Here is a 26,135-nt window from a genome sequence, read left to right as displayed (position 1 = left end):
AGAAGAACCTCACACGATCAGAAACCAGGAATTCCTGATACACCCAAGCTCTATCCCACCATGGACTTCTAAGGACATACACGAAGTCAAAGCAGCCATCTCCCCATGTCGCGTGAAAAACGTAGCGACGGAAATCATCGCAGCAGAAATCGTCTCCTTCTCGAACTTGTAGGCCTGTACGAAGCCCGTGGGGGGCTCTTGTCTGGGAAAGAGACTCCAAAGGCCTTTGGCAAGGCAATCAAGGATGGCCTGAAACAAGAGAGCAAAAGCGTTTTAGTGAATTTGATCAGAGGAAAACTGCTAACAGAGGCAGATGACGATGATGAAATAGATGAACCGAATTTCACCATTGAGGACGCTCTCACAGAGGTAGTCGACGATTTGGTCCACAACAGCGGCGCGACCTACGCGTCTGTTGAGGATCTTGTCACTCAGGAGCTCGGAGCGGTGTATGACAAGTCGGAATTTGATATGCAAGAGGAAAGTAACAAGGACATGGAAGAAGAGAAAACTTCAAAGCCAGTGGATGAAATCACGGAGATCAAGTATGAGGTGGTAAATGCCTGTGTTGATATGTGGAACTCGATCTCGGAACAGAAGATCATGAACGGGGTAGCGCAGACGAGGTATTTCCTTTTACAGATGATTTCAGCTAATGACAGTGAGCTTGATGGAGTTGTTAGGGCATATGAATGGCCAGAGATTCGAGACTGGCAATCCAAAGCCCATTTTTAGAGATTGGATAGCTACACAAACAGTCGAAAATAACCACGTTCATTAAGGACAACCCTGGGGTCTGTATCCTAAGTGATTATTTCCAGTATCTCTCAAATAAAGTTCTGGTCGTTGGAAATTATCCCCTCGACATAAGAATAACCTTAGAACAATTATCAATTGACAAAATTATTTGTCCATATTGTGAATTGCAGGTCAGAACATACTCCAACTGGTTCAGTAAATCGTCAGCAACTCCCTGCTTCTTTCCCAAATGATATCCTAGATCTATGAGAGAACGAGAATCATTTAATGACGAAATGGTTGTGAGAATGCCTCGTGAGGCGTAGCAACACTTATGTTAACCTCGTGATTGGATGCCTCACATGCAGCATGGGGGCAGCCAACAGCACTTATCACATCATGGCAAGGAAATCCAGGCAGCCATACAGCATCGCAGTGATTGAGAGATGATATCCTCAAGCTATCTTGAAGCTGCTAGTTGAAGTTAAATCTCCAATTTCACCGTGGTTCTTACGAGTTGAGCAGTTACAGCCCTACCCCATTAATGGCGACATGAAAAGGGCGCAGTTGCAAGTTCAACCTCTATGCAACCTCCCTATGGATCATCTAGTAACCTGATTAGCCAATAAAAGACTCTGAAAGAAAGATGGGACTCAAGTTCAAGGCCTGACGCGTAGTCACTCGCGTCAAAGTCCAGCGCGTATCATGATACACTTCCAGCGCACACGGCGACTCCGAGAAATGTACGTATGCGTGCGGCACATATCTTTAGCTGTTTCGAAAATTAGAAGAATTCAATTCTATTCAACGAAACATAGAACAGATTATGCAAGGGGCTTCGTGCTGACTAGGTCTGCTAGGCAGAATCACCGCCATGAAGGAGTAGGCCTCCTATGACGAGCAGACCAAGATGGGTAGAACGTGGGAGAAAGAATTCGAATAACTGTGCCTTGTGACCTGTCTCAATAGGAATAAATATGTGTGCTGTCTAGCAAATGGCTTGTGCCTATTTTTCACTCCAGCAACTATCTGCTTTCCAAGTCGCCGCCACCAGCCATGGAGTTGGCTTGCGGCTGTTCCCTTGGCCAATACTTGGCTATGTTTGCTACACCCGGCTCAATCAGTGACTTGGTTGATATACGTCGGAATTTGAGGCAAAGGAGTCGCCAGAGGGGTGCGACTAGCTACCAAGCAAGCCTCGAGCAATTCCGCTCCCAATTCATGACCAGACTTAGGATATCTGGTAAGGATCTGATCGATAGAAATGATATGGTCCACCAAAAAGGACTTATTAAGATGGCACATGAATACCTCTGTGTTTGCGAGAATGGCTCCTTGTACTGGCCTAGTACGAGCGATGACGGATCTCTTCGGTACTCCAGAGATGGCTCCGAGTAATTTGTCCCTCTTAGCACTTGACTTTTCTCTAACTATAGAAAACAGGATATACACCAATATTGTTTGGTTCTTCCTTCGACGCAATCTGAAAGATATAGGGAAGAGGTTACGCTCGACACGTTCAAGAACTACAACCGCAGCTAACAACGGCCGACGATCGAGGAATCTCCTCAATATTCTTGGCAGCGAGAGCCCTACACCATCTCCTCCAGATCACGATAGTCCCAACTATGCAGCGTTCGTTCTCTGGTTGGGACACACATGACAAAAGTACTAACCGTCTTCAGAGCAGCCAATGAAGATGGTGATTCTTCCTCCTCTTCAGAGAGTCCTCCGTCGAGCCAAACCCAGAGACAGGACGAAGCCATGAATAACAGACGTCCGATACCTTATGGCAGGGCTTACAGTCCGGATGAGCTGGCTGAAGAAGTGAGTGCGATGACACACGAAGGGGTGCTTTACTAACTTCAGATAACCTAGGGTATCAATGAATCGTTACAACCAATTCCTGACGCGCAGCCGCGACGTGTAAGTCGGATGCAAGATTTACAAGATAACCTTAGGCATATTGGGCCGGATCCACGACCAAATATGGGGGTTGACCATAGAGAGCGTGGGAACAATCCATCGGCGCATACTACTTCAACGGGCACCCAGACGGGGTTTGAGACAGATGAATATCGTGACAGAGATCCCAATGCACCTCCCCCATCATCTATGAACTCAAATAATGCCTCTCAGCAGTCTCAGCAAGCGAACCACAATAACAATCAACCCAGACCCAGGCGGCCACGGGACTCCATCGAATATGGACAAAGGTCGCCCAGCCCACCATACGGAGTCCCAAGATCTCCATCCCCAGAACCCAAACCCAACATTGACCTCATATTCAGCTACGATGTCCTCCCAGGACTCAACCTCCGCCTAGCACACGGCGAAGAGATCTTTTCATTCCCCCGAGAGCAAGTGTTCCGGCTACTGGGTTGGCAGCATGACTTTGACTGGCTGCTCATTTCGCTCGAAACCCCAGGGGCGCTCTTCCCAGAACGTATACCCAGGGATGATAATCGGGAGTTTCGAAAGGTGATGGCTAGGTTTGAACAAATAGCTTGTGCTATGAAACGTGATTATGCTGAGATAGGCCGAGATGCAGTGATCGAGGTTGCGTTTGTGCCGGAGTGTAAGGGCCATTCACGAACTGTGCTACAGGACGGTTGGCGGAAACGCTTGGAGGAATCTCGCGGTATTGTGCTCTGACCTGTGATTTGACGGACATGAACTGGAAGGTATAGACTTTATAGACATAGACCATTGCTTTCGGAATATAAACCTAAGGATAAATCGAGGCCGGACCAAAAGCGCAACGCACTAACCGGTCGTTGACGCCTTGTAATGTAACTCCATTAACAAACTGCTCCTGCAACCCGGTAAGAAGTGAAGAAGGGGCCTGATTCTCCAGTTGAGAAGAGACACCAATACCCCCAAACTCATTGCAACGAACGGTTTTTCATCCTTCATGATGGGAAACCAGAGAAGCCATGGCAGCTATCTTGGACTGCTCTGTTATAGGAGCAATTTGCAGCTCTTGATTGTATTCTGCCCGTAGAGAATAAACAGGTGCGCTATCCAAATCGCCATCCTTGTCAGAGCAGCTGGAGCAATTGGCAACAATAGTATGGACGGGAATACCGCCAGCGAAAATACCAACAACACTCAGATTCTTCACAGCACCAAAGCTCGAGAAGCAAACGACCACACCGTTCTATTCCGTTCTTTTGCTGTATATTCGTATCTGTTATACAGAGGTATATCTTCACTATTACACCATGTTATACACTCGACCGATCGCAATCGCCGCTTCTATTCCTTCTGCTCAGGCTCCCCCTCAAGGATAACCTTCTTCTCATCGAACAGCTTCGCCAAATCACCATTCTGATGCATCGAAACAAGAATATCCGTTCCACCAATAAACTCCTTCGCAACGTAGAGCTGGGGAATCGTAGGCCAGTCGGAGTACTCCTTGATACCCTCCCGCAGCTCAGGATCTTCGAGGACGTTGAAAGCGGCGAATTTATCGGGGTTGACGCCCTGCAGACCGAGGATCTGAATGGCGGCGCGCGAAAAGCCGCACTGCGGTGTCTCGGGTGTTCCCTTCATGAAGAGCACGACGGGGGCGGACGATACGGCTTTGTCGATTGCGGAGCGGGTTTGGTCGGAGAGAAGACGGGCTTGGAAGGGTGTGAGGGGGGAGATTGGTGTGCGGAAGAGAGGAGCTGTTGAGCGGACGGCGACAGGCCGGGCGGCTTGCCGGAGGGACTGTAGAAGAGTTAGTTTATGAATAGCAGTAGTGGGAATAGAGAGGGCGTACTGAAGCTACTGTTCGCGCAAACATTGTGGCGGCTGTGAGGAAGAAAGTTGTGGTGAGAGAATAGAGATGCACAACTGATTGGAGTGTTGGAGATGGCGGAAGTTTTGGATGGGATTAGTGATGTCAAGGATGTTCCGATGCCGATCCCCGGATATCAGTGGCGAAGTGACCAATCAGCGACAGGGCGATTGCGGCTTATCAACATTGTCATGTTTGCCTATGGTGATGCTAGAATGACAATTATTCCGAGACCACAGTCTGATGCGTTTTGTTCTTCGCTGTCAATCAAATATCTCTTTCGGTAGGCTCCGAGTGGTTTCATGTTCGACTGCTTATTGCCTGGCCTTGGCACCTTCACAAAGCTTCTCTCCCTGTAGAATACAGCACTGTCAATTACTAACGCTCTTACCAATGCCTAACGTTGGCCAGTACATTCTGTAAACACGCTATTATAATCAGTCCATTCTTAGGTTCAGTCGGCACTGCAAAGACGCTTTCTGCACTTGCGATTCGGCTCGTGATATCCTCAGAGTTCATCATATGACGCGGGGCTGATGGCGGGGTCAATTAAGATAAAGCTCCCGTCTGCTGTCAATTCCAAAGAGTTCCATGGCCATTGATTCTCAATTAAACACTCGGTCAATTGTTTGCCAAAACTACATCTATCATTCATACAACTCACATGTGACGTTGAGGTCATAAAGTTAACATCACTCCACCCAACTGCATCAAACCCTATCAAATCTCGCCAAGACCGCTGACAAACGCATCGTCGCATCTCACTCAATCCCAATGCTTCACAGAATTCAACACGGGCACGACGCCCATCACGAGCACCATATGCGCAACTCAACTGAAGCTCTCGAACAGGCCCGAGGCGATGGCAAGCGCCATATTCTCCTCGCCGCCTCTGGTTCCGTGGCGACAATTAAGCTCGTTCAGATTATAAATGGTCTCAAATCACAACACAACATCTCCATCCGTCTCATCCTCACTCGATCAGCATCGGAATTTCTCTCAGGACAAAGTCTTGAACAACCCACTGTTGATCAAATCTCTCGTCTTCCGCATGTCGACGCTGTTTATACAGATGCGCATGAGTGGGCACAGCCGTGGAAGCGCAATGCACCGATTTTGCATATTGAGCTACGACGCTGGGCGGATGTTTTGGTTATTTCACCATTGAGCGCGAATACTATGGCCAAGATTGTCAACGGCATGTGCGATAATCTCTTGACGTCTGTTGTTCGAGCTTGGGATGTTACGGGGACTGTGGACGGTGTTAAGAAGAAGATTCTTGTCGCGCCTGCGATGAACACTTGTATGTGGAATCATCCCATCACTGCGAGACAGCTGCGAGTCTTGGAGGATGAATGGGGTGGGGAGAATGGTTGGTTTGAGGTTCTGAGACCGATATCAAAGAATTTGGCTTGTGGTGATGTTGGAAATGGTGCCATGGTTACGTGGGAGACTATCGTTGAGGCGATTGAGAACAAGATCAAGGCTTAAGGAACGATATGAGCACCAAAAGTTAAACGACAGAATTGAGTTGTTTTCAGCGAGCCTGGAGTAAGTTTACTGGTCGCGATATTGCGTTTGAGTTCTGGGGAACGAAATACATGACAGAGCCGTAGGGTAATTTGATGATGGAATTGATACCACAAAAACAAGGGACATTTCTGAAGGCACAGGCAGGCATGAATCAGTGATCAATATGATTCTGAATAAAAATTGAAAGATTGATATTGGAATTGGAATTGGAATTGCAGGTTTCCACACAATGCGGATATGGTTGGTGAATGTTGCAGGTGCACAGGCAGGCACGACAGGTTCCTTCCTCATCCTTAACCTGCCACTGCTGGGTCGAACTACCATCACCAGCACGCACTCTGAACTGTCCTCGACAAATATTTTCTGTTCTTTAACAGCGAAATTATTTTCGAAGCTTTGATGCAATCATGGCGTCTGCGCATAGTCATTTCCTTATCTCCACCTCAAGTCTAGAGGAAGATGGTTGCCCTTCAACCCTGCGAGATCGCCTGCGCGACGATGATACTCCAGCGACAAGTTCCTCCATCGGACCTGTTCCCTACCAAAACATCTATCAGCAGGTTCACGCTTGTCTAGGAAAGACCCTGAACACTTCAAAACCCGAAAGAAAGGTCGTTCATGCACCTGAGAGCAATGATCAGGCTTCACAGCTTCGAGGTTAGTTCCTGATGCAAGACGCTGGGCTTCATTTCTGACAAGACACAGAATCGTATGCTCGCATGGGCATGTCCCTCCACAGCTCTGCGGTCGACCACCTCGTAAAGGCGCACACGGATGTGCAGGCCAAGACAGCGCACTTCGCAGAGAAATCTGGCCAGACCTTGTCGCAATCCAAACAGCTATACGCCAACATCGCCTACCCGCTGGCGGCCACACTTTGTCATCACAATGACCATGAAGACCACCCCCGAGCAACTGTCACCGTTCATTTAAAGAAGCTCCAGGAAGAAATCGCTGCCGCCAGAGAAGAGGTTCTTCGCCTCAGTGTCGAATAGGATGAATGCTGTGCGACCGAAGAACAGGCTTGGAAAGACCTGAACAAAGAGCTCGCCGATCAAGGTATTGAGAATGGCGTCGATGAGGAGGTTTTAAAGGCTGCTGAGGATTTCAAGGCACAGGCGGAGGCCATCGTGGAGGAAAAGTGTCAACTCTTGGACGAGGTTGACAAGGTACGTTGATACGCTGTAAAGGATGGATTAATACTGACGCATACGTGCAGGAGTTCAAGGCTGAGATCCAGAACCAGACTTTGAAGATGATGCAGGATCTCTTCGACGATTGATCGATGCGATGTACTAGAAGCAATTTGTGGGCTATTATGGTGTCAGCAGTCTCATGTCCAATTCGTCATGTACATGTACAGTAGCAGAGCAGACTTTCAACTGGTCGTCTATTTCGTATCTCATTAACTATCTGCACCTATCATTTCCATCTTTGTCAATGCATGTGCCCATGACCAACCTGGTCTCATTTGTGTATCAACAAACACCGCTAACGCCGTTCTATGAATCAACTTTTAATGCTCCTTTTCGGAATGCACTTTTGAATCGGCAGTTTACTGCTTCTTTTCGGGGATGACAACGCCCCAGGGGTGCTCTGTGCGACCGTACATGATGTCACCCAGCCAGCCCTTGATCTTGCCGGTGACCTCGCCGGCTTCACCCTCAGCGCCCATGGGGATGTTGATGTCCTGTCCACGGTGGTGGATCTGGGAGACGGGGCAGATGAAGTACTAATATCGTTAGCAGGGTTCTTGACGTGTTATCAATTGGGAAACTTACAGCAGTACCAGCAGCGAAAGACTCGATAAGACGACCCTCAGCATCAGCCTCAACGACCTCAGCGATGGTGTACTTTCGCTCGGTAATCTCATACTCATCACCCAGACGCTCACGAGCCAGCTCAAGACAGCTTCGGCGGGTGACACCATCAAGGATCAGCTTATCATCAAGAGGAGCAGTAATGATCTCCTTCTTGCCATCCTTTCGCTTCCAGACAACAAAGAAGTTACTGGCTCCAGCCTCGGTACACTCGCCCTGAGCACCGTACAGCCAGAGAATCTGGTGGAATCCACGGGTTCGTGCATCAGCCGTGGCGAGCAGAGAAGGGCCGTAATTGGCGCCAACCTTGGCGTACCCGAAGCCACCGACCCAGGCGCGCACCATGTCGTCGGGGGATGTGTGAAGACGCATTCCGCCGGGGGGAGCGTCCATGCGGGGCATGTAGGTCACGATAATGTAGAGGAGAGCCTCCTTGGGAGCAGAGACACCGAGCTGAGGAGCAGTTCCGATGATGGTTGGGCGGATGTACAAGAAGCTTCCAGCGCGATCGGCGGGAAGCCACTTGGTGCCGTCGACGGAAAGAAGAGCGATGATGAGCTTCTCTACCTCTGCTGGCTCAAAGACGGGAAGCGAGATACGGCTCGCCGACATGCGAAGACGCGCAGCGTTACGATCAGGGCGGAACACACGGAGCTTCCCATCATAACCACGGAAAACCTTGAGACCCTCGAAGCACTCTGTAGCGTAGTGCAGCACGGAGGCAGTGGGCATGAGGCTCAGCGGTCCGTAGGGCTTGAGCTCTGGGGCAGCCCAGCCGGTAGAGACCTTCCATGATGCGAGGACCATGTGGTCTGTGGCGATGGTCTCGTCGCCGGAGTGAGCGTTTGCTTCATCGGGGACGGAGCGGGGGGATTGTGTGTATGTGTATGTGAGCTTTGAAGCGTCGAGGGGAGCCTGGACCTGGGGAGTGCCGTTGACGGTGGGTTGGGCGAGATCTTTCTTGTGGATTGCTGCGGCTGTGAGGTTTACGTCCTGGGTCTCGACGGCGGAGGGAGCCATGATTGCTGATGAAGATTGAAGATCGAGTGAATGTTGTTCCTGAGCGAAGGTCTTCTTTCGAGTCAATGCAAGGAGGAAGAGAGCGAGATCGGAGTTCACAATGAGAGGTCTATAAAGAAAGCAAGCAAAGACAAAAGAGCAGAGACAAACTTTATATACGTAGGCACGGAAAGGCCAAACTACCTAACAAACTTACCCCGTGTATGACTGTTTCCCCCCCTCCGCTATCCGGTCTCCACCTTTGTGTCGTTCGGGAGAGTCACGAGCTGGGGCAGAAAAACTTCCCGCCGCTCGCGGGCCCGGATAGACCGCCTCTGCCCGCGCGGTGGCTCGGCTCCGGCGATGGTGTTTTTTATTTTTTCTGCCAAACTTTTTTCCACTATAATGTCCCTGCGATATCGATAGGAAACAACGCTAAACTGGGTTTGGTAGGTGGTGAGGTGGTCCACACAGCCTTTTTGACGTGGTGGAGGGGAGCCGCCAGTTTGGAAGCGGTTCCACCGATGATGCTTCTGGAAGATAACGAAGAACTATAGTTGGAGTGTATTTTACGCCATTGAATGGGCAATTGGATAAATGGGCTTTGAATTGGTATTCTTGATAATGTGGTGAAGCTGGAATTTCTGTTGGGAATAAAAGAGCACATGACTCTTCTGGAACTTGCTTATCGAGATCGCTTACACGAACTGCATATTTCCACCAAAAAATACCCGGTCCCATCGGCTCTTCTCAGTGCGGAACAAGAAACTCCTGTCAAAATCTCGAGTGCTCCACTGCCAGGGCGCGGCTTAAACAATTGACTATCAACAAAGATAACATCAACCATCCAATTGAACCAGCGTCACATATCCTTTCATATCAGACGTTTATGCAGTGGATAGTCATGTGCCATGAAATCCCTGCTTGTCAATTCTGACAGACGAAGAAAACCTTGATAGAAGTTCTCTCTGATCTTGGCAGGGCGGAATTGTGTATGGCACCGTGGCTAGCCGTCAATTGCCATTGTTACCGCCCCTCGGTGCTGTGAGGTCATGTCATGTTCCCCCCAATTGGAAGAGATAATAAAGAGTTTCGTTGAGGTCACATTACTGGCTTTCTGATCGATGATCGGTCCTATGTGTTTCGTGACGTGGAGATTTCGTGCCATTGTATCGAGATGTTAGTGTAAAAAGGTACGATAACAAGGGTATGATCACAGTAGACTTGCAGAAACTCGTCATTTCTAGGTATCATGATTACTCTATACTATAATTTTTTATCCGCCCGTCTCTTAGGATTCCCTGTTGAAAGGACCTTGTTTACCGCACATTACCGGACCTATTTTTTCTTTCACACCATCACGACATCCACGCCCTACGCCCTTTCAGCCTCCTTCTTCCGCTGCTCCTCCTCCAGAATCTCCCTCTCGCGCGCCGCCGCCTCAACACTCGCCTTCTCGCCCTTTGCCCGCTGGCGCGCCTCGTACATGTCCCTCGACTTCATGATCCTCTGCACGATCTCACCGGCGTTGACGTGCGCGAACGTGTGCGCGCCGATCTCGCGGTAGATCCCCATCGCTTTGGGTGCCGTGTACGGATCGTATGTCAGGGGCATGAAGGATGTTGGGCCGTGGTACACGGCGTCTGGGGTGCCGCGCGGTAGGGTGTTGAGGTAGGTCTTTGTGGGAGAGAAGGGTGCGCCGAAGATGACGGCGTTGATGTACTGTGATTTAAAATGGTTAGTAATTTTCAGGGCTGGGGTAGTATTGGGGGGGTTGTTTTACCTTGCACTGCAGAACGCAGAGACCGCGCTCGAAGGTGTTCATGATGGGGTAGTTGATTCCCTTCCACTGATTGATGACCTCGTCCTCGTGCACGCCTACTACGACGTACGCGGGGGGATAATCTTCACCCTTGCCGAGACGCTCATTTACGGCTTGTTCGGAGAACCAACCATCTTCACGAGCGAGCTTTTCTTCCTCGAGGAGGACTTGGCGCAGGAATTCGATGTGTCCACTGGAGAAGAGATCATATCCTCCATCAACATAAACAACGCGCTGGCCGGGCTTAGGTCCGGGTCCCTCAATAAGCTGCCGGAAACTGCCCCTTTCCTCCTCACCCTCCTCCGCCTTAGCGACCTGCGACGCCTTCCAGAAGAACACCTCGGCGCCGGGTGCTTTGCCCGAAGCATCTGTCGCATACAGCTTCATGCGCTCCAGCATTTGCTGTCCTTCAACGATGCGCTCCTCCGGTGTGCCGTGGCCCTCTTCACCGGCGAGTTTCTTCTCGAGAGATTTGATGAAGTGCGTCTTTGTGCAGAGAAGCATGCGCCCGACGAGATCGGTGGTGGAGATACCAGGTGAGCGCTTAACCACCTTGAATCGACCAGCCTCCTTGACAAATCGGTAGCAGTCGTTACCATCGCTGTCCGAGGTGATGTCGTCGCCGTGCACGACGTATTTGCAACCGTAGTGGGAGATGTAGGGGAGAGAAGTCACGTAGGGTGCGTGGCCGACTGAACGGGTGACCCAGCGACAAGCGTCAGTAGCAGCGAGCCTGGAAATGTCAGTAACTGTGTCGCTTGACAGGTAGTAGTGAGTTGGTGTTACCGTTCCGCGAGGTTCATGACTGTAGGGCCCTTGTTAGCGAGGATGGCCTCGTCTGAGTGAACGCCAGCGTAGAGCTCATCGCCTAATTGGCGGGCCTGCACAATAGCGCCAGCGTGGCCTGATATCGTCAGTACAATTGATCGCGACGAGACAGGAAGAGTAAATACCGTGGTGGAAGAAGTCAAAGCAGCCGTCGACCCAGATGCGCCCCTCGAGGAGCTCAGGAGCAGGCTCACCCTCAAGATGAAGCTCATCGTCAATCGAGGGGTTAGTGGGGTCAGTCGAAGACATGGTGGCGAGAAAGATACGACAAAGATACAGCAATAGCGATGACTTTTTTAGTGAGTGATGTTGATAAGTCCAAGTTCAAAAAACGAAGGATCAAGAAGAAGAAGAAGCGGTGATGAATGATTTTTTTAAGATTAAGGAGCTCTCAGTGAGGTGATGGTTCTACGTAACTTGAGCTGCTGGAAGTTAATGGATGAGCGTTGGTTGGCCTAACATTTTTATGAGCGATTTGATTGGTCCGTTTATACGCTGCCAATTTAACGAATATGAGATGAGGTCAATAAAGCTTAGGTAACCGTCTATAAATACGAATAAATTAAATACGGTTGCTTTGACCCATGTTATTGCCGTGAAATGCATACGCAAGCAAGGACAATAATTGAATGAACGAAGGATGGAATACGAGAGGTTGTTTGTCTTTTAAGGGTCTTGATGTACCCCTGTCACATGCAAACAACCACCACGCTAGCAACACCACGTTTTTGACAAAAACACCACCCTTTCATCACTGACTCTTTCAATTCTCTGTCAATTTACTCCATTTTCTTCATCTAGTCTTTTGACTATCTCATTCTGTGACCGAGAACCCGGATCTCATTTCATCTTCTCACCTCAAAAGACTCCACTTTGCTCGGCACGTTCCCGATCCATTGGCTCCGATCTTTGCCTTAATCGTGGGCCTGCTCGGGCCAAGATTCCCCGGACGGGAATAGATGCATGTTTAACAGCTCTTGAGCTTGGGGTAACCGCGCGATGATACCCTGGTATGAACATGTCAAATCGGCCAAGTGTCCGGCGTCATGAGGTATAAAGATGCTCGTTTGCCCATCTTGACTTGGGCATTGGCAATTGAGCTGCGAGCATCATGAAGTTCACTACCGTCTCTGCGCTTCTGGCCCTTGCGCCGCCTGCTCTTGCGGATTGGCATTTTGCCAAGAACAAGGAGATCAAGTATACTTCTGTTGAAGGGTTCTTCATGCAAGATGATCTTGCCACCAACCCTACCGGCTTCGACTACGTAAGATCTCACCTATCCCGCATGAGATCACATACTGACGAACCAGGCCCAATGGAACTTTGGTCTCTTGAACCGCACTTATCCCACTGATCCCAAGAACCCCCGAAAGGGCTACAAGACTCAGTGGGAGCGCTTCGAGCAGTATGTCAAGCACTTGAACCGTAATGCTAGCCGTGATAAGACGCGCTACAAGGTTCTTGTCATGGGACGTCATGGTGAGGGTTGGCACAACGCCGCGGAATCCTTCTACGGAACGCCCGCCTGGAACGTAAGTTGCCTTAGTTAATAGTCACAGTCAATTAGCTGACGATATGCAGTGCTACTGGGGTCTTCAGTCCGGCAACGGAACAGCGACATGGGAGGATCCTCTCCTCACACCCGCAGGTGAAGCCGAAGCTCACAAGGCAAACGCCTACTTCAAGACCCGCTTTGAGAACGAAGGCATGCCATTCTTCGACTCATACTACACCTCCCCTCTCGCCCGCTGCGTCGAGACCGCCGTGGAGACATTCCAGAGCCTCAAGCTCCCCAAGGATAAACCTTTCGTCCCAATGGTCAAGGAACTTCTCCGCGAGGGCGTCAGCATCCGAACATGCGACCACCGTCGCAGCAAGAGCTTCATCAAAACTCTTGCCAAGAAGATCAAGTTCGAGAAGGGTTTCTCCGACAAGGATAAGCTCTGGACTGGCAAGGAGGGCGAGACGGGTGAACACCAGTTGGCGCGAAGCAAGGAAGTTCTCGATGATATCTTCACAAGTGACAATGCTGTCTGGATCAGTATTAGCAGTCACTCTGGTGAGATCACCAAACTTCTCCAGGCTCTCAACCATCGACCATTCCGTCTTGCGACCGGTCAGATCATTCCTGTTCTTGTTAGAGCTGATGTCGTTTCTGAGGAACCTACGTCTACGTATGCTTCTTGGACTACTGAAGCTACCTGCAACGCTCCTCCTGTGACTAGCATTGGAGGACAGGGCTGTGTTTGCTCTACTACGCTTGCATCTGCACCAGCAAAGGCGACATGAGTGGGAGAAAAGAAATAGTTGATCATGTAGTGATCGCTAACTAGTACATAGAAAAAAGAGCAGACCGCTTGACTAGTACAAAGGAAAAGTGACAGTACATGCGTCCAACCCGCGGCCTTGTTGCAATCTTGCCGCTTTTGTTATCCATCAAATCATGAAACTAAAGTACCCGCGCACCTGGCTCCATCTGATCCTAGCAAGTTGAGAATAGCACCACCTGGTATAGCCGTAGGATTTGCTGTGGATCCGAGTGTGAACTTCCACGTTTGACCCAATACTGTCTCCTGAGCGAAGAGGGTCCCGTCCGGTGCTGCCATGACGGCACCCCAGACAAGATTGAGAGTTGTGAGGATGAGGTTGGGGTAGGATTGGAACCGCTCCCACTTTTGCGTGGTCAACGACCATCGAACGATGTTTGTTCTAAGGAGGCCACTCTCGATGACTGACGCTTGGACGGCGTAGAGATAGTTGCCTCCACCAGGGACATATGCCCAGTCACCCACGCCAGAAAGGAGATTGGTAGCTGACGTGCCAGAGCTCAGAAGCTGGCCGAAAGTGTTGCTAGTCGGTCTCAAATCAATGCACCACCATTTACCTCCACCTTCGGATACCCAGAACCTTCCTTGATCATCAACATCACCCATACTGATAGCATTTGTACCAATCACAAGATCAAGGACCTCCCATCGCCCATCCTTAGCGATACGAATAAGTCCCGATCGCTTACATCCCAGAAGACCACAAAGAAGGGCGTTGACCAAAGGTTGTTGGTAGAAGCCGTAGATGTAGTTGTCGAGCCTATTGAAGCCGATACCGTTGATAGGACCGCCGGGACCAATGCCTGTTCTGATATCTGTTCGTTGTCCAGTGACGAGATTGACGCGCGTGAGGGTATTGGCGAGAAGACTTTGGACGGTGTAGCCGAAGCCATCGCAGTCGAATGTTGGGCCAAATGCGAGCTGGGGCATCATGCTTGTGCTGGTTGTACTGGTGGAAGAAGTGGCGACAACAGGAACAGCTGCGCTGCTTGAGGTGGTGACCACTGGAGCTGCAACACTGGTTGAGCTTGTAGTGACTGGTGCTGGAGCTGCGCTTGATGTTGACGATGCAGCTGCGGCAGCAGCACTGGACGAGCTTGAGGCAGCTGCAGCACTACTAGAGGAACTGGCCGCGCCAGCAGCAGCTGAGGAACTTGACGCAGCGGCCCCAGAAGCACTGCTTGATGAAGTCGCTGCGGGAGCTGCTGCGCTACTCGTAGAACTGACGGCTGCTGCAACAGAAGAAGAGCTCGAACCCGCCGCAGCAGCAACACTAGAAGAACTTGAAGCAGCGGCCGCAGCAGCACTGCTTGATGAAGTTGCTGCCGCTGCTGTACTACTAGAGGAACTGGCAGCAGCAGCAGCAGCACTGCTCGATGAACTTGCTGCTGCCGCTGCCGCGCTACTGGATGTAGCTGGAGGTGAAGCGATAGCAGAAGAAGTGGTAGTAGGAGTAACCGCTGCTGCATTAGTAGTGCTTGAAGGACCACCAGCAGCAGAGCTTGTTGAAGAACCACTCAGAGTTGTGAAAACAGGAGCTTCCATACTCAACGGCGCAGCTGAACCAGAAGTCGAAGACACAACCATTGTCTCGACAATAACTGTGCCGGGCTCCCCAGCCGCAGTCGGTGGATCGTACAACGTTCGTCCAGCTGTAGCTGTGGGAGGAGCAGCTCTGAAGATAGTGATATTGGTACCAGCGACGATTGGAGTGGAAGTTGTTGGAATGCCTGCTGGTGCGCCGCTGATGGGAGTGGTTGAAGCTGCGGGGCTATCAGTTGGGGTTTCGATGAGGACTGTTCCTGGCTCGCCTTCTGAGGCAGGTGGGATATAGATGGTTCTTGTGGTTGAGCCTGCTCCACCGCCGAAGATGGTTGTGTTCTGTGCAACTGCCGGTGGTCGTGTTGTGCTTGCGGCTGCTGAAGATGAAGTCTCCTCTGGAGCAGAGCTCGGAGTTTGGATGAGTACTGTGCCGGGTTCACCAGATGCAGCAGGGGGGATGTAGATTGTTGTAGTAACTGATGCTGGGCCTCCGACGAAGCGAGTGACGTTCTGGATTGCGCTTGGAGACTCAACATTCGTGACGGCCTCGCGGGAAGATGTTGTTTCTGCCGCCGGACTAGCCGAGGGAGTCTGAATGATCACCGTGCCCGGCTCTCCAGATGAAGCTGGAGGGAGGGTATAGGTCGTAGTAACTGACGCTGGCCCGCCGACGTAACGAGTGACATTTGGGATTTCAGTTGGCGCTTCAGCTGACGGGGAAAACGTAGCACTTTCTTCAGGACTGGCAGTTGGGGTTTGAATAACAACAGTACCTGGCTCTCCAGGTGAGGCTGGAGGAATGGTATAGGTCGTAGTGACTGAAGCTGGGCCACCAATGTATCTGGTGACATTTGGAATCTCGGTTGCTGAAGCGGAAGCCTCGCTCTCGCCAGGACTGGCAGAAGGCGTCTGGATAACCACTGTTCCTGGCTCTCCAGACGAGGCAGGGGGTATTGTGTATGTTGTCGTAACTGAAGCTGGACCGTCAATATATCGAGTAACATTTGGAACGTCACTTGGCGACTCAGTTAATGCCGTAGATGTCGTGGTCTCATCAGGCGTGGCGGAAGGTGTTTGAATGAGGACTGTTCCAGGTTCACCAGATGATGCTGGTGGGATGTAAATGGTTGTCGTGATAGAAGCAGGACCGCCAACGTAGCGAGTGACATTGGGGATACCAGTTGCTTCCTCGTCGCTGGAGGTTGCGGTAATAGACGCTGAAGATGTTTCTTCGTCATCAGGGCCAGTTGTAGGCGTCTCAATGATGACCACTCCAGGTTCGCCCGATGCCGTAGGAGGGATGTAGATCGTCGTTGTGACAGAAGCAGGTCCTCCCACGATGCGAGTAATGTTCTGGATTGGCGTAGCAGCTTCGCTTGCAGAAGTCGATGGTGTTTCCTCCCCGGGACCAGCTGTTGGGGTCTGGATTACCACCGTACCAGGCTCATCAGGGTCGCTTGATGCAGGCGGGTAGTAGATTGTTGTTACAACCGTACCTGGACCGCCGCTGTAGAGAGTGACGTTTTGTCTACCCACTGGGAAAGCTGTGTTTGCAGCGCTCTCACTGGCCGTTGTTTCATCTTCGGGGCCTGATGTTGGCGTCTCAATGATCACAACACCCGGCTCACCAGAGGCAGTTGGTGGGATGTAGATAGTAGTGGTGACCGAAGCAGGACCTCCAACGATGCGTGTGATGTTAGCCGGTCCTCCAGTAGAAATGACACTGCTTGTTGCTTCGGGATCTTCCTCTTCAGAACCAGAGGTTGGTGTCTCGATGACAACGGTTCCAGGGCCATCGGGGTCATCAGAAGCTGGTGGGAAGTAGACCGTCCTTGTCGATGAACCAGATCCACCGCTGAAGATTGTAGTGTTGGGCCTGCCCTCAGAGGTAGTAAGAGGTCCTGTCGCTGTTGCAACAAGACTTCCTGTCGTCTCCTCACCAACAGAAGAACCTGTTGGCGTTTCGATGAGTACTGTGCCTGGCTCTCCTGAAGCTGTAGCGGGTATGAAGACAGTTCTTGTAGCTGTACCAGCGACACCTGTGTAAATAGTGACATTTCCAGGTCCACGAGCAGTTTCCGTGGGACTAGAACCATCTGGTGTCTCGATAACAATAGTGCCAGCCTGGCCAGATGTGTCGGGTGGAAAATAGATAGTACGGGTAACTGAGATAGGGCCGCCACTGTAGACGGTGACGTTGGCGAGAGCATTGTTGGGAGTCTCAAAAGCACCAGTAGGCGTCTCGATGATGACAGTGTCTGGTTCTCCTGATAAGCCTGGAACAGTGATCGTTGTCGCGGCTGTAACAGGGCCACCTTGGGTAATGGTGACCTCTTCCTGAAGGTCATCGGTTTCTGAGGGCTCAATGGCAGACTCGGTCGGAGTTTCGATGATAACGGTATCTGGCCCGCCCGATACACCGGGCAAGGTGATTGTAGTTGCAGCTGTGACAGGACCACCCCGGGTAACAGTAACTTCTTCTTGACCACCATCAGTTTCTGATGACTCACTGCCAGACTCAGTTGGGATTTCGACGACAACAGTATCTGGCTGGCCTGAAGCTCCAGGTATAGTGATGGTCGTAGCAGCTGTAACAGGACCGCCACGAGTAATTGTGACTTCTCCTTGGGTAGAACCGTCTTGATCAGATGAGCTCGTCGGAGTCTCGATTAGTACAGTATCTGGTCCTCCGGACTCACCAGGAATCGTGAGTGTTGTCGCAGCTGTGACTGGTCCGCCTCGTGTAATAGTGACTTCCCGAACAGAACCAGTTATAGACGGCTCATTGTCATCGCTAGAAGAGCTAGTTGGAATCTCAACTAGTACAGTGTCAGGTCCACCAGATTCGCCGGGAATCGTAAGTGTTGTCGCAGCTGTAACTGGACCACCTCTTGTAATAGTGACTTCGCGTACAGAGCCTGTTTCTGAGGATTGTTCAGCAGACTCAATCGGAACTTCAACCAGAACAGTGTCCGGCTCGCCAGAAGCTCCGGGAATAGTAATCGTTGTTGCCGCTGTGACGGGACCTCCACGCGTGATAGTAACTTCCTGAACAGCTCCAGTCACTGGCGGCTCCGTACCTCCAGCTGCGGATCCCGTGGGTATCTCAATATAGACCGTGTCTGGTCCTCCAGAAACACCAGGGATTGTGACTGTGGTTGCCGCTGTGACCGGACCGCCTCTCGTAATAGTGACATCTTGAACGGCTCCAGTTACCGGCGTTTCACTACCCCCGTCAGCGGACTCGGTAGGCGTCTCGATATAAACCGTATCTGGCTCTCCCGCTCCGCCAGGAATGGTGACCGTTGTGGCAGCTGTTACAGGGCCACCTCGCGTAATAGTAACCCCCTGAACAGCTCCGGTTCCAACAGACTCTGTAGGTACCTCAATGTAAACAGTATCAGGACCGCCGGATACTCCAGGGACGGTAACTGTAATAGGGGCCGTCACAGGGCCACCCCGAGTGATTGTGACTTCCGACACACTGGTTCCTGTAGGTCCATCTGAAGACTGCGTGGGTGTTTCGATAAACACAGTGTCCGGTCCTCCAGATACTCCGGGGATAGTGACTGTAGTGGCGGCTGTTACAGGACCTCCTCGGGTGATAGTAACCTCATCAACACCCGCAGTTCCTGCAGGGGACCGAGTGGGCGTCTCAATATAAATAGTATCCGGACCACCAGATACTCCGGCAATAGTGACTGTAGTAGCAACCGTCACAGGCCCACCCCGAGTAATTGTGACTTCCTGAACAGCAGTTCCTTCAGGTTCATCAGAAGACTGTGTGGGTGTTTCAATAAACACAGTATCCGGCCCTCCGGATACTCCAGGGATGGTAACTGTAGTAGCAGCTGTTACAGGACCACCTCTGGTGATGGTAACCTCTTCAGCAGTCGCAGTTCCTGTGGAGGCCTCACTAGGCGTCTCAATATAGACAGTATCTGGCCCACCAGACACTCCGGGAATAGTCACTGTCGTGGCAGCAGTTACAGGTCCACCGCGAGTGATAGTGACCGGATCTTGACCCTCAGTTGCAGATGGCACGATCTCGTCAGACGATCGAGGTGTCTCAACAATAACTGTATCCGGCTGACCTGATTCCCCAGGGATTGTAATAGTTGTAGCAGCTGTCACAGGCCCACCTCGAGTAGAAGTAATCGCTTGCAATCCACCAGTCACTGAAGGCTCATTCGACCTTGTTGGCGTCTCAATATAGATAGTATCTGGCCCACCAGACACTCCGGGGATAGTAACTGTCGTAGCAGCCGTGACAGGTCCGCCTCGAGTAATGGTAACCTCATCTTGACTACCTCCAGTTGCAGGTGGCTCAACCTCGTCGGACGATTGAGGTGTCTCAACGATAACCGTGTCAGGCTGTCCTGATTCGCCCGGGATCGTAATAGTTGTTGCTGCTGTCACAGGTCCACCTCTTGTTGAAGTGATTGCCTGGACACCGCCAGTCACGGAAGGTTCGTTTGACCTCGTTGGAGTCTCAACGATGACCGTGTCTGGCTCACCCGATTCACCAGGGTTGGTGATGGTAGTCGCTGCTGTTACGGGTCCTCCTCTTGTTGAAGTTCCCTCTCCTGGGCTGCCTCCGGTTTCTGTTGTTTCAGTATCGGAGGATCTTGTAGGTGTTTCAATAATAACGGTGTCTGGCTGCCCTGACTCGCCAGGAATAGTGATAGTAGTTGCAGCTGTTACCGATCCTCCTCGAGTAGATGTCACTTCAACTGGACCGTCTCCAGTTGCCGTAGATTCCTCACCATCAGAGGCGGTTGTAGGTGTTTCAATGATAACAGTATCTGGCTGACCTGATATACCTGGGATGGTGATCGTCGTTGCGGCCGTGACTGGTCCGCCACGAGTAGAAGTTACTTCACCTGCACCGCTTCCAGTCACCGATGGCTCACCATCGGCAGACCCAATTGGTGTCTCGACAAGAACCGTGTCTGGCTCGCCAGGTGCACCGGGGATTGTTACAGTCGTGGCGATTGAAACAGGTCCTCCCCTCGTGATCGTAACATCGGGCGCACCAACAGTTGGTGTTTCAATAATAACAGTATCTGGCTGGCCTGATTGACCAGGAATTGTGATCGTCGTCGCAGCCGTAACTGGTCCACCACGAGTCGAAGTCACTTCGCCTGGGCCGTTAGCACTCTCTGATACCTCAGCATCGCCAGATTCGGTTGGTGATTCGATAAGAACGGTATCAGGTTCACCAGGCGCACCAGGGATAGTGATAGTCGTGGCGACTGAGACAGATCCCCCTCTGGTGATTGTGACTTCGGGAGCACCGCCAGTGGGCGTCTCGATCAGAACAGTATCCAGCTCGCCAGATACAGTAGCAGGAATGGTGATAGTCCTTGTGGCTGTTCCAGACCCTCCGCCAAAGATGGTTGTGTATCGCTGGCCAGTCGCTGACTCTGAAGCCTCTGCTTCTGGGCCTGTGGTTGGTGTCTCAACAAGCACGGTATCCAGTTCCCCAGAAATTGTCGCTGATATGTATAATGTTCTAGGCGCAGTTACTGGGCCACCGCTGAAGATTGTGGTATTGACTCGGCCACCGGCAGTTTCAGTGACTGGGCCTTCGGATTCGGCGCTAGTCTCTTCAACATCACCAGGTAGTGTCTCAATGATGACAGTACCTGACTCTTCTGGGTCATCAGGTGGGAAGTAGAATGTTCCGCCAGCTGTTCCGGGAGCTTGGGTGTAGATAGTGACGTTACCACGACGAGTCGCCGAGCTGCCTGGAGCTTCCGTGATTGTTCCAGTCTCAGGTGCTTCACTTTCCTCGCCACCAGTGGGAGTCTCAATGATGACTGTTCCAGGCTCGCCAGATGCAGTTGGTGGGATATAAACTGTTCTTGTAACACTGGCTGGGCCTCCGCTAATGATGGTGACATTGCCTCCTGATACTGTAGGAGCAATCGTCGTAGCCTCAGACTCTTCTGAAGTTTCAGTGGCTGAGTTATCATCATCAGAGCCAGTCGGTGTCTCAATAAGAACAGTTCCTGCTTCTCCCGATGCCGTTGGTGGGATATATATAGTTCTCGTAGCTGTGCCAGGACCACCGCTGACAATGGTGACGTTGCGAATACCCGACGGAGCAATTGTTTCAGATGCCTCAACATCCGGTACTGAAGTTGGCGTTTCAATGATAACAGTACCTTGCTCTCCAGAGGCGGTAGGTGGGATGTAGATAGTCTGTCGAACTGTACCTGGACCTCCACTGTAGATGGTGACATTGCCAGCAGAAGAAGGCGTAGCGATCTGGCTACCAGTTTCGGAGGCGGTGACACTCTCATTGCTGTCCGTTGCAGACTCTTCATCAGGTCCCTGAGTCGGAGTCTGGATGATCATAGTGGTAGAATCACCAGATTCACTTGGTGTCAGATAGATCGTTGTAACAGCTGTACCTGGTCCACCACTGTAGACTGTCACGTAAGTCAGGCTGCCAATTGGCGTTTCAACAATGAACGTTCCAGGCTCATCTGAAGCTGTACCAGGAACGAAACGAGTAGTGGCGAAAGTGGCAGATACTCCGGTGTAAACAGTGACGTTGGCAGGCCCAGAGCCTGAACCTGAAGTAGGAGTCTCGATGAGAATTGTATCAGGATCGCCTGAGGCAGTGCCTGGAATAGTGAGCGTTCGAGTGGTTGATGCAGGGCCATCTGTGTAGACAGTTACTGCTCTCACAGCAGGGGTCTCAATGATAACGGTTCCAGGCTCGCCAGATACCGTGGGTGGAATGTAGATAGTGCGAGTACCAGTAGCAGATACCGCACTATAGATAGTTGTGTTTCCTGGACCTCCTTCTTCATCAACCTGAGAAGTCGGTGTTTCGATAACAATAGTTCCAGGCTCATCGGTCACGGTGGCAGGGATATACCGAGTCTGAGTGACTGTAGCAGGACCACCAGTAACGATAGTAACATTTCCGATACCTGTAGCCTGAGGTCCAGCTGTTGGTGTCTCAATGACGACAGTACCGGGCTCTCCTGATGCAGTAGGAGGGATGAAACGAGTGGTTGTTGAGGAAGCAGGTCCGCCGCTATAGATAGTAACGTTGCCTGGGCCTTCAGGGGTGATGATTGCGGTTGGGCCACTAGCACCTGTGCCAGTAATGCTGGAGTCATCATTGCTATCTGGACCAGACGTGGGTGTCTCCACGATGAGTGTACCAGCATCGTCTGAGGCGGTAGGAGGGATGTAGATAGTTCGAGTTGCAGAGCCTGAACCGCCGCTGAAGATCGTGACGGTAGTTCTCGCCGTGATCTCCTCTGCATCAGTTACAGAGTCTGTCTCAGACTCTTCACCAGCATTGCTGGTTGGATCAGCATCCGATCCACCAGTGGGAGTCACGACCACGAGAGTTCCAGCCTCGCCAGATGCTGTTGGAGGGATGTAAGTAGTTCTCGTGACTGCCGCGGGACCTCCACTGAAGATAGTTACTGTAGTCGCCGCCGAGATGGCTTCCTCTTCTGCTTCAGTGGGAGCACCTGTCTCAGTAGAATCTTCAGTCTCCTCTGCGCTACCATTACCCGTCGGACTAGCTTCAGGGCCATCCGTAGGGGTCTCGATGATGAGAGTTCCTGCTTCTCCAGATGCTGTGGGTGGGATATAAACCGTTCTGGTTACCGATGCAGGGCCACCACTAAAGACGGTAACTGTAGTAGCAGCAGATATAGCATCCTCGCCACCATCATCTGTAGCAGTAGGCGCAGCCTCTTCTGTTGGTGTCTCAATGATGAGTGTACCCGCCTCACCAGAAGCTGTAGGCGGGATATACACAGTCCTTGTGACCGAAGCGGGACCGCCGCTGAATATAGTGACAGTAGTCGCAGCAGATATCACATCTTCGTCACCACTTGCAGTAGCTTCAGCTCCACCTGTCGGAGTTTCGATGTACATAGTGCCCGCCTCGCCTGAGGCAGTGGGAGGGACATACACACTTCTCGTAACGGAGCCAGGTACACCACTAAAGATGGTGACAGTCGTTGCGGCAGAGATGGCACCCTCATCATCTGTGACTGTAGCCTGGGTGCCATCGACAGGTGTCTCAATGAACAAAGTACCTGGCTCACCAATCGCTGTAGGAGGCACGTAAACCGTCCTCGTAACTGAGCCTGGAACCCCAGTGTATACAGTGACAGTTCTTGTTGCTGAGATGACTTCTTCACCAGAGGCAGTGGCTTCAGACCCAGTTGGTGTCTCGATGTATAGTGTGCCTGCTTCTCCTGAGGCAGTAGGTGGGACATAGACTGTGCGTGTGACAGATCCAGGCCCACCACTAAAAATGGTGACTGTTGTTGCAGCTACGATAGTATCCTCAACATCTCCAGTAGCTGAAGGACCATCAGTGGGCTCTTGCGTCTCCGCACCAGATACAGGAGTCTCAACATAAACAGTACCAGGGTCATTAGGATCTGACGGCGGAACGTAGTAAGTCGTTCGTCCCGGACCAGTACCTGGAACAAAGATCGTAGTGTTTGATCCAGCACCAGGGGTTGGTTGTGCTTCAGGATTGGCTGTAAGACCGGTCTGCGTCCTTGGAACAGGTGTCTCGATGATGACAGTTCCTGGAGCGCCGGATGTCTTGGGCGCTATGTAGAGTGTCGTTCTTGTCGATGCGGCACCGGCTCTGAAGATAGTCAAGTTGGCGCTTCCGGTGATAGCGGAGACAGTTGTTTGGAAACCTGGAACTGTTCCTGTTTCAACCAATTCGGTCTGTGAGATTGGTGTCTCAATCACAATGGTCCATGGATCACCGGTAGTTTCTGGCGGGATGAAGATGGTGCTTCTCTCTGAGCCTTCTCCAGCTCGGTAGAGAGTAACATTTCCACTGCCACCTTGTGAGACCTCATTAGTGGGAACTGGTGTGATAGAAGCTTCAGGGCCTGTAGCCTCAGCTGAATCATTGGAGGCAGTCTCCTCATCGGCTTCCGAGGCAAGCGTCTCAATGATGTAAGTGCCGAGCTCTCCAGAAGCGGTTGGCGAGATGTATCTAGTGGTTCCAATAGATCCAGTTGCCTCGGTATAGATAGTCACAGCGGTTGTGTCATCAGAAGTGGCAGTGCTTCCGCTCTCATCTCCAGGACCTCTAGTTATAGTATTAGAATCTTCGTCAGAGACTGGTGTCTGGATGATAATGGTTCCAGCCTCACCCGATGCTGTAGGTGGGATATACAGAGTGATTCTTTCTGAGGCAGTGCCTGAACTGTAAACCGTGACATTGGCAATACCAGCTGGGGTTCCAGCTGTAGGACCACTGCCATCTTCAGCACTCTCAGTAGCATCAGTATCAGCTTCAGAGACAGGAGTCTCAATAATTATATACCCATCTCCACCTGACGCAGTAGGAGGCACATAGATAGTAATTCTGCTGGAAGCAGTACCAGAGCTATAAACCGTGATGTTCGGTCTAACACCAGCGGTTTCAAAACCAGTTTCCGCAGCAGTTGCAGTAGCTGGCAAGTCTGTCCCAGTTGGCGTCTCAATAACAATGGTGCCAGGCTCATTGGCAAATCTGGGGGGTACATAAAGAGTCCTTCTTGCAGGGCTGGATCCAGCTCTAAAGATAGTGACATTGGTGTTACCGCCGATAGCAGATGTGGTAGCAAGAACATCATCGTCTCCGCGAGCAGTTGCAGCTTCGGATTGAGTCTCTGAAACTGGCGTCTCGATGACGACTGTCCATGGATCGTTGGATGCTTGGGGAGGGACGTAGAGTGTTGTTCGGGCTGGGCCACGGCCTGCTCTGAAGACGGTGATAGTTGCCAATGCACCGTCAGGAGCGTCAGTAGTCAAGCTATTGTCTGCTGGGATGATAGCTGTAGGGTTTCCTCCAGATGCGTCAGTGATGGTCAGTCCATCTTCATCAGTGGTGGGACCAGCTCCAGGTCCGGAGCCATCGGCAGTGGCATTAGGATCAGAGGACTCGCTTTCCGCATCGGCGTCTGTCTCAGAAGGCTCTGAACCTGCTTCATTTGTGGTGCTCGCGCCACCGTCGTCGCCATTACCCGATGAGCCACTCTGAGTAGCTCCGCCTGATGCTCCAGTGCCAGTCTCATCAGGATCTCCAGAGTCCGTCTCAGACGCTTCGTCATCCGCGGAGTCAGAAGAAGAATCAGGCTCCGAAGTCTCACTACCTGTAGGTACATCTGTAGCGGTATCTCCTGAGCCGGGGTCAACGCCACCATCATCAGAAGGCGCAGCTTGTGAACCAGTAGGAACTTCGAATCCAGGCGATGCTCCCGAAGACTCCTCGTCAGTTGCTGTAGACAGCAGATTGGAGTCAGGAAGGGGACCAGTTGATACCGCTGTCGGTAGCGGCAACTCAGGAGACTCAAAGGATGAGTCACTAATGGCAGGTATGTCTTCTACTCCGCCAGTGAGTGACTGACTGCTGGATTCGGACTCTGGCAATGGATCGGTGGGAACTGGCACTTGAGGTGAAATCAAGCTAGTGTTTCCATCCTCAGGTAGAGTTGTACCAGTAGAATCCCCTGTCTCGCGAGCATCATCAGATACCGTCTCGGAGCCAGGATCTCCAGAATCTCTAGAAGCAGCGGAGGTCTCTGCATCAGAGTCGTTGCTCACGGAGCTCTCACCCGCACTTCCAGATGCAGCGCCAGCCACAGGTCCTCCAGTAAGTGCCTCTCCACTAGAGGTCGTCACGGCGCCCTCGTCATCAACAGCGGTGGTTTCTGAGTTTGGTCCAATATTGGTTGAGCCTCCAA

At 51.5% G+C, this 26,135-nt stretch overlaps 9 protein-coding genes across 9 annotated transcripts; 5 read left to right on the top strand and 4 right to left on the bottom strand.

Moving 5' to 3' along the window:
* Nucleotides 1–105: 105 nt before the first annotated feature.
* Nucleotides 106–735, top strand: FOBCDRAFT_278887 (uncharacterized protein; the record flags this gene model as incomplete). The annotated part of the gene is made up of 1 exon (XM_054706784.1): nt 106–735. The coding sequence occupies one exon, from the start codon at nt 106–108 to the stop codon at nt 733–735; it is 630 nt and encodes a 209-aa protein (XP_054562759.1).
* A 993-nt stretch (nt 736–1,728) lies between these two features.
* FOBCDRAFT_188980 (uncharacterized protein) lies at nt 1,729–3,871 on the top strand. Its single transcript, XM_059608670.1, has 4 exons — nt 1,729–2,111; nt 2,182–2,373; nt 2,424–2,565; nt 2,617–3,871. The coding sequence occupies exons 1-4, from the start codon at nt 1,795–1,797 to the stop codon at nt 3,391–3,393; spliced, it is 1,428 nt and encodes a 475-aa protein (XP_059465759.1). The 5' UTR covers nt 1,729–1,794; the 3' UTR covers nt 3,394–3,871.
* FOBCDRAFT_230731 (thioredoxin-like protein) lies at nt 3,872–4,795 on the bottom strand. Its single transcript, XM_031189499.3, has 2 exons — nt 4,505–4,795; nt 3,872–4,452 (listed from the first exon to the last, which is right to left on the bottom strand). Exons 1-2 carry the CDS (start codon nt 4,526–4,528, stop codon nt 3,997–3,999), a joined length of 480 nt encoding a protein of 159 aa, XP_031033484.1. The 5' UTR covers nt 4,529–4,795; the 3' UTR covers nt 3,872–3,996.
* A 319-nt stretch (nt 4,796–5,114) lies between these two features.
* On the top strand, nt 5,115–6,262 carry FOBCDRAFT_230730 (flavo protein). Its single transcript, XM_031189498.3, has one exon. It carries the CDS (start codon nt 5,297–5,299, stop codon nt 6,011–6,013), a length of 717 nt encoding a protein of 238 aa, XP_031033483.1. The 5' UTR covers nt 5,115–5,296; the 3' UTR covers nt 6,014–6,262.
* Nucleotides 6,263–7,471, top strand: FOBCDRAFT_188973 (uncharacterized protein). The gene is made up of 4 exons (XM_031189497.3): nt 6,263–6,712; nt 6,761–7,026; nt 7,078–7,224; nt 7,275–7,471. Exons 1-4 carry the CDS (start codon nt 6,463–6,465, stop codon nt 7,335–7,337), a joined length of 726 nt encoding a protein of 241 aa, XP_031033482.2. The 5' UTR covers nt 6,263–6,462; the 3' UTR covers nt 7,338–7,471.
* FOBCDRAFT_188972 (aminotransferase) lies at nt 7,427–8,997 on the bottom strand. The gene is made up of 2 exons (XM_031189496.3): nt 7,837–8,997; nt 7,427–7,787 (listed from the first exon to the last, which is right to left on the bottom strand). Exons 1-2 carry the CDS (start codon nt 8,893–8,895, stop codon nt 7,611–7,613), a joined length of 1,236 nt encoding a protein of 411 aa, XP_031033481.1. The 5' UTR covers nt 8,896–8,997; the 3' UTR covers nt 7,427–7,610.
* Nucleotides 8,998–10,019: 1,022 nt separating this feature from the next.
* Nucleotides 10,020–12,130, bottom strand: FOBCDRAFT_230724 (uncharacterized protein). Its single transcript, XM_054706783.2, has 4 exons — nt 11,650–12,130; nt 11,483–11,600; nt 10,658–11,429; nt 10,020–10,596 (listed from the first exon to the last, which is right to left on the bottom strand). Exons 1-4 carry the CDS (start codon nt 11,771–11,773, stop codon nt 10,249–10,251), a joined length of 1,362 nt encoding a protein of 453 aa, XP_054562758.2. The 5' UTR covers nt 11,774–12,130; the 3' UTR covers nt 10,020–10,248.
* Nucleotides 12,131–12,314: 184 nt separating this feature from the next.
* FOBCDRAFT_50934 (histidine phosphatase superfamily) lies at nt 12,315–13,895 on the top strand. The gene is made up of 3 exons (XM_031189490.3): nt 12,315–12,788; nt 12,835–13,056; nt 13,106–13,895. The coding sequence occupies exons 1-3, from the start codon at nt 12,636–12,638 to the stop codon at nt 13,811–13,813; spliced, it is 1,083 nt and encodes a 360-aa protein (XP_031033475.2). The 5' UTR covers nt 12,315–12,635; the 3' UTR covers nt 13,814–13,895.
* On the bottom strand, nt 13,885–14,505 carry FOBCDRAFT_230718 (uncharacterized protein). The gene has a single exon (XM_059609845.1). It carries the CDS (start codon nt 14,455–14,457, stop codon nt 13,966–13,968), a length of 492 nt encoding a protein of 163 aa, XP_059465758.1. The 5' UTR covers nt 14,458–14,505; the 3' UTR covers nt 13,885–13,965.
* Nucleotides 14,506–26,135: the final 11,630 nt, after the last annotated feature.

This window comes from Fusarium oxysporum, chromosome IX (assembly GCF_013085055.1).
Source record: "Fusarium oxysporum Fo47 chromosome IX, complete sequence".
Taxonomy (NCBI): domain Eukaryota; kingdom Fungi; phylum Ascomycota; class Sordariomycetes; order Hypocreales; family Nectriaceae; genus Fusarium; species Fusarium oxysporum.
This window is presented reverse-complemented; position numbering and strand designations above follow the sequence as displayed.

Coding starts and splice junctions, on each gene's coding strand:
- FOBCDRAFT_188980 (XM_059608670.1), top strand. CDS start 1,795: ATGGAGTTGGCTTGCGGCTGTTCCCTTGGCCAATACTTGGCTATGTTT. Junction 2,374..2,423: donor GATAGTCCCAACTATGCAGC/GTTCGTTCTCTG, acceptor AACCGTCTTCAG/AGCAGCCAATGAAGATGGTG. Junction 2,566..2,616: donor CGGATGAGCTGGCTGAAGAA/GTGAGTGCGATG, acceptor CAGATAACCTAG/GGTATCAATGAATCGTTACA.
- FOBCDRAFT_230731 (XM_031189499.3), bottom strand. CDS start 4,528: ATGTTTGCGCGAACAGTAGCTTCA. Junction 4,453..4,504: donor TTGCGCGAACAGTAGCTTCA/GTACGCCCTCTC, acceptor ACTCTTCTACAG/TCCCTCCGGCAAGCCGCCCG.
- FOBCDRAFT_230730 (XM_031189498.3), top strand. CDS start 5,297: ATGCTTCACAGAATTCAACACGGGCACGACGCCCATCACGAGCACCAT.
- FOBCDRAFT_188973 (XM_031189497.3), top strand. CDS start 6,463: ATGGCGTCTGCGCATAGTCATTTCCTTATCTCCACCTCAAGTCTAGAG. Junction 7,027..7,077: donor TCGCTGCCGCCAGAGAAGAG/GTTCTTCGCCTC, acceptor ACCGAAGAACAG/GCTTGGAAAGACCTGAACAA. Junction 7,225..7,274: donor TCTTGGACGAGGTTGACAAG/GTACGTTGATAC, acceptor GCATACGTGCAG/GAGTTCAAGGCTGAGATCCA.
- FOBCDRAFT_188972 (XM_031189496.3), bottom strand. CDS start 8,895: ATGGCTCCCTCCGCCGTCGAGACCCAGGACGTAAACCTCACAGCCGCA. Junction 7,788..7,836: donor CTTTCGCTGCTGGTACTGCT/GTAAGTTTCCCA, acceptor TAACGATATTAG/TACTTCATCTGCCCCGTCTC.
- FOBCDRAFT_230724 (XM_054706783.2), bottom strand. CDS start 11,773: ATGTCTTCGACTGACCCCACTAACCCCTCGATTGACGATGAGCTTCAT. Junction 11,601..11,649: donor CTTTGACTTCTTCCACCACG/GTATTTACTCTT, acceptor TGACGATATCAG/GCCACGCTGGCGCTATTGTG. Junction 11,430..11,482: donor GTCATGAACCTCGCGGAACG/GTAACACCAACT, acceptor TGACATTTCCAG/GCTCGCTGCTACTGACGCTT.
- FOBCDRAFT_50934 (XM_031189490.3), top strand. CDS start 12,636: ATGAAGTTCACTACCGTCTCTGCGCTTCTGGCCCTTGCGCCGCCTGCT. Junction 12,789..12,834: donor ACCCTACCGGCTTCGACTAC/GTAAGATCTCAC, acceptor CTGACGAACCAG/GCCCAATGGAACTTTGGTCT. Junction 13,057..13,105: donor ACGGAACGCCCGCCTGGAAC/GTAAGTTGCCTT, acceptor GACGATATGCAG/TGCTACTGGGGTCTTCAGTC.
- FOBCDRAFT_230718 (XM_059609845.1), bottom strand. CDS start 14,457: ATGGGTGATGTTGATGATCAAGGAAGGTTCTGGGTATCCGAAGGTGGA.